General features: G+C 40.1%; 1 protein-coding gene across 6 annotated transcripts in view; it reads right to left on the bottom strand.

The window, feature by feature from the left end:
- LOC124132806 (G protein-activated inward rectifier potassium channel 3-like) overlaps positions 1–12028 on the bottom strand; it is a 140844-nt gene that overhangs the window by 33319 nt on the left and 95497 nt on the right. For all 6 annotated transcript variants that reach the window (XM_046496940.2, XM_046496939.2, XM_046496937.2 and 3 more), the window contains one exon: positions 8367–9937. In XM_046496940.2, the coding sequence (XP_046352896.1) occupies positions 8375–9781 (1407 nt within the window). In that variant the 5' untranslated portion in view covers positions 9782–9937 and the 3' untranslated portion in view covers positions 8367–8374. The remainder of the gene's footprint in view (positions 1–8366; positions 9938–12028) is intronic.

Raw genomic sequence — 12028 nt, 5'->3', positions numbered from 1 at the left:
CACTCAAGCATTGGCTACACAACAAATGCCTCATCACTGCAATTTTAAATAAACATCTTGGTAGAGAAGCCCTTATATTAACGTGAATCAGGCAGGGGGAATGTTGCCTGGAGTGCGTAGTTGCGCCTCCTGACGCAGACTTGCACAAGTCTCTAAGGAAAAGATTTTTAGTTTAAAATTAATCATAATTCCTAGGTTATATGAATAATAACAAGGTGTAAACTTGAATCCCCAATTCATCTGATTACGATCCTTGATCCGTCAGCACGTGCTAGTAGGTTTCACCAAAGAGGTGAGGTGAGGTGAGGTGAGGTGAGGTGAGGTGGAGTTTAACGTCATGTTTAACATAATTGTCTTTGTTTCTCTTACTGCTAAGTGCAAGGCAGGGTAACAACAAGTACCATCTTTTAATGTCTTTTGTTATGACACGGCACAGGATTGATCTGCCAACCTTCCGCTTGAAGGGCACATGTTCTATCAGCCAGTCTGGGGAGTCTGTTTTACCAAAAACTGTAAATATCTACGACCTGCATCTTCTCGGTCTGTTCTCCCTGTTATGCCGACTAGACATGACTGAAATTATATTCACCAATTTTGGTCAGCAGCATGCATTCACATTTCCTCCAAGGAAACTGCTGACACAGCTGTAAACTTGAGTTGCTCTCACTGAAGACAAGACTTATACATGCACTGGCATTGTAAGGGGCCTGCACGATAGGTGTGCCACATGCTGTAGTAGCAATAGCTGTGGAGTCCTGCTTAGCATCTGAAGAGGCCACACACTGATGGTGATTTGTCATCTACTGAAGTGGCATTTCTTGTCTGTTATGTTTCTTTTAAATCAATCATCTGTCTCTTTCATGTAGGTATAGTATGCATCGTCAAGAATTAGTAAACAATTATATTTTAGTATGCATGTCAAATGTAAGTGACAAATCCATTCTTTGTGAGTACAACTGACATTACGACAGATGACTACACATGATTCCCTCTATTCTTTGAATGCTTTCAATACGATCCAAGGCACTTTTCAAGAGACACAAAGCAAATACCTCATTTGAAACAAACCCTCAGGAAATAAACCCTACCCTCATTTGAAGTCCAACTGCCTTTGAAACACAAAAGCTAAAAATTAAGAAAACGACCTGATACATCCAAAACAAAAGCACCGCTTTAATGCATCCATGATATATACAAAGTTCAAGAAGAAATATAGAACATTATAATATAACAATTTATGAGTGAGTGAGTGAGTGAGTGATTTGGGTTTAACGCAGCTTTTGACAGTATTCCAGTTATATTGCGGCGTTTCAGCTTAATGTGCAGGTCTCAGACATTTACCACTTCGGTGAAACCCACGAGCACGGGTATGGTGCTGACAAACCTAGAAACATAATCGGGTGAACCAGGATTCGAACACACAATCATAGGTTTCTGGCGTGCCCAAGGGACGCAACTCTGCACAGCGAATCGCGGCGCCTAAGACAACTGGGACACCTGTGCCCCTTAACAGTTTATGCGTTAACTACTGGAAAGGAACCCTACCCTCACTTGAACCAAAGTCAAACTTGTTGCCGTGGAAATGCTGGTTCTCCCAAAGAGTGAGACCCAGGTAAATCTCCCAAACTATCTGTTTCAGTAGTTTTAAATGAGAGGTTGTGATTGTGCATGAGATGTAACAGTTTTCCTCTTTGATGAAACATGCACAGTAGAAAGCCTGTCCAAGCTGTCATAATATACACTGCTGAGGAAAGCTGCTGCCAAGCAACAAAACAGATTTATTGAGTGAATAAGCTTTGATGCTGTAACTAGCAACAGTTCAGCTTCATCACAACAGCCTCCCGCAGAGAGGTACGTGCACCCAGACAGACCAGTTCTGAAAGTGCAAGCATTAACTGGGCCATCAGTCAGTTTGTTTGTTTGTTTGTTGTTTAACGCTGCACTCAGCAATATTCCAGCTATATGACAGCGGTCTGTAAATAATCGAGTCTGGACTAGACAATTTAGAGATTGACATCACAAGCATTGATCCACGCAATTGGGACACGATGCCATGCATCAACCAAGTCAGCGAGCCTGACCACCCGATAGTTGCCTCTTACGACAAGCATAGTCTCTTTTTACAGCAAGCATGGGTTGCTGAAGACCTATTTCAGTCAGAGAACAACTGTGTTACCCCACCTGGTCCTCCTGAATCACTGACTAGCCATCCAATCCCCATTTCAAAATGTTTTGCTGGCTGTTATCGTCATAGTTACAATGGTTCCTGAGTGTTTCTGAGTCACTTCCATGTTGTTTGAACTAAGTTTCGAAGTAGGTATATCACTTCTACAATGATATTTGAATTAGTTCATTTTAAGTTGACTAAAATGGATCTGACTGTCAAGCTTTGACACTTGATTGACTAAGTGTCATTGTGTCAAAGAGGAATGAGATCTTGCTCATAATGACAACCACTTGTTGCATTCGTCACCACTCGCCCCTTTCCGTGACCTGCAAGAAGACTCGTCCCCCTATCGATGAATGTTATGTGCGAAAATACGACAAACCAATCAGAATGCGCGTATGATTTCGAGTTCTTTGTCAAATAATCCCTCAGAAATAATTTTAAATTTTACATACGTCTTGCATCTAAAATTATACCCAAGACACATTTAAATGTGTTCAATCATAATGTATAATTCCGCACGTCCCGATGTGCTTAAAAATGGCATCTGAAATATATATAATATATGGGGAAATACATGTGAACCATTACGTAACGAGTTGACAATTGTTTTAGGTATGCCCGTTTGCGCTAAGACGGATCCCGGTCGCAAAAATGGCCACGAAAGGGGCACGAGTCGCTATTCGGCTTGTCCCGGAATAACACGAGTTGGTCACGAATGCCACTTGTTGGTCTGGCCCAGACGAACACATTTACAATTACCCCTCCGTTAAGGTCCAGGTTAAAATTGGTCTTCAGCAACCCATGCTTGTTGTAAGATGCGACTAACAGGATCGGGTGGTACATGTATTAGGCTTGATGACTTGGTTGATGTGTGACAATGTATTCAACTTGAGTAGACTGATGCTCATGATGTCAATCACTGGATTGTCTGGTCCAGACTCAATTATTTACAGACTGCCATCATACAGCTGTAATATTGCTTTGTGAGGCATTAAACAACAAACAAACAATAACAAGCAGCAATGGGTATTTGGAACCTATATCTTCTAGGAAAACACTTTTACTAAGAAAATAATTCTAAATATATACCACTAAGAACTGACCATTTCATTTTCAGGTGGGCCTAGGAATTTTCTATGAGACAATAAATCTCTTTCAATTCATGGACTGAAATATTCTTCTCAGGAGAAATTCTCAAGCAACTAAGACAAAACATATCTGTCATAACTAACAGGAAATGTGTGAAAAGACTAAATTGATGTTATTTGAGATGGCCAAGGACATGTCCTGCATGAGACTTCAAGGTTATGAAAATCAAGATATTATCACAGTTTGTTAACTGCTCTTTAAACAAACAGCAACAGCACCTGGAAGTCTTGGATGCACACATGAAGTCGTTTCTTCAACTTCAGACAATTGTTTGACATCCGTGTGTATTATCTTACAAGAAATAACTACTGCTTTCTGACATGGTAAACATGATGCATGATCTGTGATGCATGCGAAGATGCCATCATCCTCTTTGAAATGCACGAAACTAGAGCAATCAGAACCAACTGGCCAACCATCTGCCAACCACACAGACAGTGAGATGTGCACTTCAAGGATGAATCTCATCCTCAGCAACTGTACAGGATTATTCCAGCCTGTCTGCAATCCATCTCAACATCAGGACCAAATCAAGACGGCTTATTATTCAAATGTGTCTTTATATTATTTGAACATACACAGAACCCTTGATAAATCAATCATCAGCTTTCTGCACTGTACACTGTTTCCCTAAGATGTGTAGCATACAGTCAGTTTTGCCAAGGTGAAATAGACACCTTATCTACAGCAGACTTGATGTGGTCCAACATCAGAGTGAGATGGCCTCCTCATCTACAGTAGACTTGATGTGATCCAACATCAGAGTGAAATGGCCCCCTCATCTACAGTAGACTTGATGTGATCCAACATCAGAGTGAGATGGACCCCTCATCTACAGTAGACTTGATGTGATCCAACATCAGAATGAGATGGCCTCCATCTACAGTAGACTTGATCTAACCCAACATCAGAGTGAAATGACCCCCCAATCTACAGTAGACTTGATGTAACCCAACATCAGAAGTTGATACCCAGCTTCAAGACCCATCTCACATGTTGAGGACATCTGGAGGTCATTCAAGGTCGTTCAGGTGGCTATCATCAGCTCTCCAGTGATCATGAGACATTTAAGTGCATACAACACACTGTCTGGGATATAGATACCACAAGGACAATGTCAGAGCATCAGTAAATGAGTTGCATCTTCCAACAAATGTGCTTACAGTTTAACTGAAGGTTGGCAACTAATGGTAGCCACTCATAGGAACTCATACCAAGTTTCAAGAGTGGCCAAATGGTGTGACTGACCCTAGTTGTAGTCTGTCTCCCAGACCCGAGAGAATAAGGTTTAATTAAATTCCACTCAAGTTTAGAATGATTTTGCAAGTTTAGATTGCTTCAGCTCTAGGAAGTTAAGCATTGTTCTGGGCTCCAATTGGATATTACATTTTATTCTGTAGATACATATTTTTGAATATACTGTATTCGCGCTCTCAAAATTAGAAATAGTGGGCTCTTATTAGAATATTTTTTTTTGGTGGGAAAAAAAACAGAGTTGAAAGATGTATTTCGTGGTTAATGCTGACAGCCTGTAATGTTTATATACGAGAGATATATTTTTCCAGAGTATAATTGCCCTTAATTAAGGGTGCACATAACACACAAGTGCGTATGATACGCGAATAAATAAGTCTTGTGTACATTGATCAATTGGAAGGGGTGCTAATTGGGATTGTTCACTAGCCAATATGTTAGCAAATATCACCTTGGGCGCTTATTAGAGCGGGGCACTTATTACGTCGAATACGGTAACTTTATTTCTGGGACTTCATGTCAGTCAGTTGCTGTCTGCTGTACTCGGTTTATAGATTATGCATATTATGTGAGGGAGCAGCCAAGACCTTTGAGCTGAGTCTGAACCGCACTCTCAGCTGAAAAGCTATACAAATTTATGAGGTCCTTTTCATAACCAAATTGTTATAAGGTAAATATTCAGGTATCATTAGCTTCAAATACCATACCAATATACCCCCAAGACCCTTTCTATTTTCTAACATAAGAAAATAATGAAGCATAGCTGTCATCCAGGAATAAAAACTCAATTCTGCTCCCTCACTGACAATCTTCATTACCCATGATCCTTTGAACTAAGCAGATTTGCAACAAATTTTCTCTGGAGCAACGTGAATCCTTCACACAAAAAATAAATAATTCTTTACAAATAAACTCCAGAAAATGAGCAAAGTATCATAATCCTGCCTCAAGACTAAAGCAATTTGAAATAAAGAAAAATGAAGTAATTCCATAAAGAACAGTAAACACCCTTTTAATCACATCCATTTTGAACAAATAACCAGAAGCTATTAAGTAACAGCTTTGAAATTTATTCCATCATAAAATACAGATCATGTTCAACATCAAATATTGTCTGTAATCTTTCCCTCAAGGACCGTTACTGACTTATTAAAGTCAGGAAATATTAAACCTCAAGCAGTGCAGTAAAGTCCATAATATGTAATCACAAACGTAATGTTTCATTGAATCAAATCATAATCCCTGTGAATCTTACAACTTCTTTAAGGAGAAATTTCTTTCATATGGGGGAAAATATATTTACTCATAAGATAACACAGTGAAAAATATCTTGCTGCAAATATAAATTTACTGCTATCAAATGTCATACCTGTTCGTCTTCAATGTAATATGACAAGAACTGATCCCTGAAGCATACATTGTTAATATATTCATATGAGATCATGTGTATGGTAAATGTGTGTATGATCCTTCTAGCTTGGACACGAGACAATTGCATAGAACTACAGTTAAAGTCCCTGAATCGTGGCAAAATGCAATTTATCATCCAAAACTGGCTCCTACAGGAGATAGCGCTTGGATGAGATCAAGCAATATCTACACTGTAGATATCGCTGCAATTAAATTACATCACAATGCTTTGCAGACCATTGTGACATCACCGGTTACCATGACATCACAATCAAATGACATCACTAATGGTTCTGCTACTGAAGCTGTTAGCAGTACTTTTTACACTGAAGACATTGCTAATTAGTGTCTACAAATTGAAAAACAATGATGTTGGATGATAAATAAAATCTCATCCTCGTGTCTTTTGATATCAAATATATCAACACTTGTTGATAAAAGTGGCAAAAATCCTTGGCAAGCCTGGAATTTTTCCACTTTTATCAACTCGTGTTGATATATTTGATATCAAAAGATGCTTGGGTGAGATTCTCTATGTGTTGGTATGTATCTGGACATTCCTAGAAACAATCACCCAGGAGTGTTCCCAGGTTGACAGGGTCCCGAATATTTACTATCTATACATTTCTATTCAAGATGGATTAACCATCATGCTTAAGACGTTGTTGAGAATTGAATATACGATTCATTTAGATCATGGTTATTTCGTATGAAATAATACAAAGGTACATGATTTAGATTTCTCAAAAAGACCTTGAACCATGAAGTCACAGAAGTTGGAAGAAGGTACTTTGACTAAGGTGATCTACTTGACAACCAGATGTCTGGTATACACATTCACACAACTGTGAGTGAGTGAGTGAGTGAGTGAGTGAGTGAGTGAGTGAGTGAGTGAGTGATTATGGTTTTGCGCCGCTTTTAGCAATATTCTAGCAATATCAGAGCTGGGGACACCAGACACAATTGTCGGATATATATCAGATCAAATGTAGAAACAAATGAATGAACTGACATGAATCACATCAAATGACCATCAGAAGCTGCAAAAAGTTTGAAGACAGGGTTTCTGATGGAAATGTCAATTCTTTTGTTCTTTTCAATATGACATCTTGGTAGGCTACCATCGGCCTACTGTGGCCTCATCAACTAAACTCCCATCAGCATTGTAATAACACACTGCAGTCATAAAGAGCTACCTTTCTCTGTACCTAAATGCAGAATTGAAGAGAAACAAGAGTTTGCCACTAATGTGGCTACATCCCCGCGCCCCTGTTGCAGAATTTATGACATAATTAAATCTAAACAAACCCTAACCTTTTTTAACCGAGGTGGAACTTGTCATGGAAATTGTAAAAAAAAGAAGAGTTTGGAACCTAAGTCCATCTTGTTGCCATGGAAATGTAAAAAATAAAAATTTCTAAAATTTCTCAATAGCAAAAGGCACCAGTTCAGCATGTAACTGACAGACCTGCAAAGTTTGAGGAAAAAATATTTCACGGTTTATGAGTTATGCTCCGGAAACGAAACGTGACGGACGGACGGACGGACAGACGTACGGACGGAGCCCGTTTCTATATCCCCCGCCAACTTCGTTGGGCGGGGGATAAAAAAGAATTTGAAATTAATAAGTTCATTCTGTCTTCTTCAGTAGAATCACCAGACTACACTGCCTACTGAACCCACACAGGCTTTTTGTCTAGGTACTGATTTAGATAAGTGAAAATGTAGTCACAATATGCTTTTTGTCTTTGAACTCTTTTAAAGTTGGTCTCAAAGATACATCTGACCTTCCAACGTCATTGAACATTCATGTGATGTTATAACTAACCTTTACATGTTTAGCGACAAACTTATCTGCCCCACAAACTTCACCTTCACACATCACTGAGACCTACTATTATGCCCAAAGAAATATTCTCTCATGTTTTTTTAGACCAATATTTTGGTCCATAGCATTATTACGGATAAACTAACACAATTCAAAAACAGTTTCATATTTCCAACATAATGCTGAGGTGAGGTTTGGTGAAGAAAACCTGGGTTGCTTTCCAATGTCATACACACAAGATTTGGTCAAAGACTACCTGCCTTAAACGTCATACACACAAGATTTGGTCAAAGACTACCCACGTTCAATGTCATTCACACAAGATTTGGTCAAAGATTACCCAGCCTCAATGTCATATATACAAAATTTGGTCAAAGACTACCTACCTTCAATGTCATACACACAAGGTTTGGTAAAAGACTACCCGTCCATCAATGTCATACATACAAGGTTTGGTAAAAGACTACCCAGCCTCAATGTCAAAGACACAAGATTTGATCAAAGATCCCCATCCATCAATGTCATACACACATGGTTTGGTTAAAGACTACCCACCTTCAATGTCATAGAAGTGTTTCCGACTCCTCCCTTGACCCCAGGTCAGTACTGGTACTCCTCTTGCTCCTCAGTGAAGAATCTCCATCATCATCATAGAAATCTGTTTGTGCTACCCCATGTCGTTTTACCACATAGGGACTTGGGTACCTCTCACTCTTAGAAACAATCGACGTATTCTCGTCTTCATCAATATACGTACTATCTGGCACATTGCCTGCAGCTGTCATTTCTGCTAGTTCCTTTGCACTGCATTGTGGGGTATCCACTGGAATGGTGTTGTGAAATCGTGAGAAGTCAATCTGATACTGGCCATTCTCTTTCTGGAACGTAACAAGTCTCTCAAATCGATGTCCCCACAGGATCTCCCCAGGGAGGTAGGAACTCCTTGCCTGGGTAGTCATCCCTGTTGATTCCACGATACCTTCCAAGATCACTATCAACTCAAACTGTTCTCTGTGTAGGTCATCTGGAGACATCTCCCAGAATGGACTGGTCTCATCAATTTTGTGAACGATAATCACTGGCCACACTAAGAACAATCGGTCCCTACCCTCCTCAAATCCTAAATTGACATCAAACTGATAGAGTGGAAGGACTTCTCCTTCCTTTGTTATTTTCTTTTTAATTAATACTGATCTGATATGTGCTTCAACAATCTGAGACTTCCTCATATCACCGACCCGGAATATTAGGCACAGCTCCCCATCCTGTTTACATAAACATGCATTCTTGCTGAACATCAAGGTCTCTGCGCGTTTCTTTGGTCTTGAGAGTTTGGCAAACACGATACCAGTCATCAAAGCTTGGCAGATAACACCGAAACAGGACTGAAACATCATGAGGACAATAGCTTCAGGACACTGTTCTGTTGTGTGACGTGAACCATAGCCTATAGTGTGTTGTGTTTCTATAGAAAATAGTAAAGCTGATGTGAATGAATATATTTCTTTGACACACGGTGTCCAGTTCTCGTCGCCAACGTGGTCTAAATCTCCATGGGAGAAGCACACAAGCCACCAGATGAGTGCAAAGATTAGCCAACTCAGAATAAAGGCCATTGCAAACAGCATCAGGTTATACCGCCATTTTATATCTACAAGAGTTGTGAATATATCGGCCAAGTACCTCCTCCTCCGTTTACGAATATTTGTTTGTGTGATATTGACTTCACCGTTTTTGTACACAAGTCTTCGGCGCATTCGCTTTGAGTGGTGCCTGTCCATCCGGCGGCTGGCTGGCATGGGGCCGTTGACCGGACGCACGTGTCGGGATGCATATTCAAGAAAGGAATCCTGGGAAGACCGTCTTCCTTCGTGTTTACCATTTTCAAGCAGGTCGGGTTCAGGCATGGTCATACCCCCTGCCGGTCCATTCATTGGCCCATAGCTTGTGTCCATGATAACGGTCTGCATCGGGCAGTTGGACGGGTCACAGCACCTTTCCAAATGTCATACAGCGTAATTATAGTCTTTGTCACTGACGAAGCTTAGTGAATCTTGACAAGATTGATGAGGAAGCTATCAGTGTCACAAACTGCAAAACCACTGCATGTTGAGGACATTGGAGATCTGGAAATAAAAAGAGAACTTTAGGTCTAGAGACAAGGTATGGTTACAGGAGATGTAAGTTTATGAGTATAAAAGGTTCTTAGTGCTACAACCATCTTAGATTAATGTTAAACCATTGCGGCACAGCACTCATTGAACGGATCCATGTTTAGTTTTGTTTGTATGTTGTTTAACCCAGGACTCAGCACTATTCCAGCTATATATCACAATGCTCTGTAAATAATCAAGTCTGGACCAGACAATCCAGTGATTGACATCATGAGCATCAATTGACATAATTGGGATACGGTGATATTATTAACCAAGTCAGCGAGCCTGACCACCAGATCCTGTAAGCCGCCTCTTACGACAAGCATGGGCTGCTGAAGACCTATTCTCTACCAAGATGTGCAATGGAGGAGTGAGTGAGTGAGTAGGTAAAACCTAAAGTGATGCGAACCCATGATCATAGGTTTCTGGTACATCCAAGGGGCACAACTTTGCACAGTGAAGTGCTGTACATTACACAACTGGGCCACCCATGCCCTCGATCCATGATCAATCAACTAATTGTCAAAGAAAACTCTCCAGAATGTAATTTGACACGAAAATTCTCTTAGCTAATTTGATAAAGACAAACTTTATCAAAACATTAACCTCATAAAATGTTTAATGTCATTTGATATAAAAACTCAGTCTCAAGGCATTCAATGAACAACATTTCATATTTCAATGCATCCACGCAGATTGAAAAGAAAAAAGGGTTTTGGCTTTTATACAATTAGAGACTTTATAAGATGTCAATACCTGTTTTTATGGACCTGAAAAAGCAACATCGACCTCGCACAACAAATATTGCTTCTTTTTTTTGTTCATAAAAAAGGTATTGACGTCACATAAAATCCATAACTGTTTTATTACATACAAATAGAGACAAAAGCAGTTTCAATGTATCAAAGTATGATGGCTACAATAATGTTCGGAGGTTCCAGTAAAAAGGAGCCGCCTGACTGGCTAAGGTTTAGGGAATGGCACTTCTGGGTAAATCCCATTCTATTTTGAGTAAAATCAGTACCAACACAAATCAGACATGATATGTGTTTCTGTCAAATGACATGACCTCTTCTTAGCCAATTAATATGGCAGAAGTTTTTGAATTATAAAATAAGATCCATAATTGACCCTGATGACTGAAGACTCAAACACGGCATTAACATCACAACTTATAAAATTGTTCTTTCGACATCTTCACAACAACTGGTGAAACAATCCTGTGAATTACAGGCATTTGAATACCTGACAATTGTTGACAATACATATCACTTATAGAAATCCAGTACAGGCAGGTTTGTTTACAAACAGTGGCGCATCTGTAAACAGTGCTGATGGTGATCTGGTGTGACTTGGCTAATGCATGCTCCTATTAGCCGAGTTATCTGGAGGTATTACTTCACTTCTCTGCACAGATGTCTTACAACCCTGGCAGGCCATCAAGAATACGACTATCTCCGTGGTCAAGTGGTAGAGTGTCCGCCCGGAGAGCGGAAGGTCGGGGGTTAGATTCCCGGCCACGTCATACCAAAAGATGTTAAAAGATGGTACTTGTTGTTACCCTGTCTGGCGATTGGCATTATGGGGCTAAAACAAGGACTAGGCTAGGAGTCAGTATATTGTGTCACTGAATGAGTGGCTATGCTTTTATGTCTTTTAAGCAATATTCCAGCAATATCATAGAGTGAGTGAGTGAGTATGGTTTTACGCCGCTTTTAGTAATATTCCAGCAATATCACGGCGGGGGACACCAGAAATGGGCTTCACACATTGTACCCATGTCGGGAACCAAACCCGGGTCTTCGGCGTGACGAGCGAACGCTTTAACCACTAGGCTACCCGACCGCCCCTGCAATATCGTAGGACACCAGAATGGGCTGGACACATTGTGTCCATGTGGGGAATGAACCAAGACCAGCAGCGTGACGAGTGAAATAAATGGATTTGGTTGCCACACTCTTGAATTGTTGATTGTGTGCTTATGCTCCCTGATTACATCATTTGTTGCTCATATTATCAATCACTGGTTCATCAGGTCCAGCAGTGATGATTTACATATCG

The sequence above is a fragment of the Haliotis rufescens genome, unplaced genomic scaffold (genome assembly GCF_023055435.1).
Source record: "Haliotis rufescens isolate VD_foot unplaced genomic scaffold, xgHalRufe1.0.p SCAF_11, whole genome shotgun sequence".
Lineage (NCBI taxonomy): Eukaryota > Metazoa > Mollusca > Gastropoda > Lepetellida > Haliotidae > Haliotis > Haliotis rufescens.
Note: the sequence above shows the minus strand (reverse complement) of the source record. Positions and strands in the feature narration are given on the sequence as shown.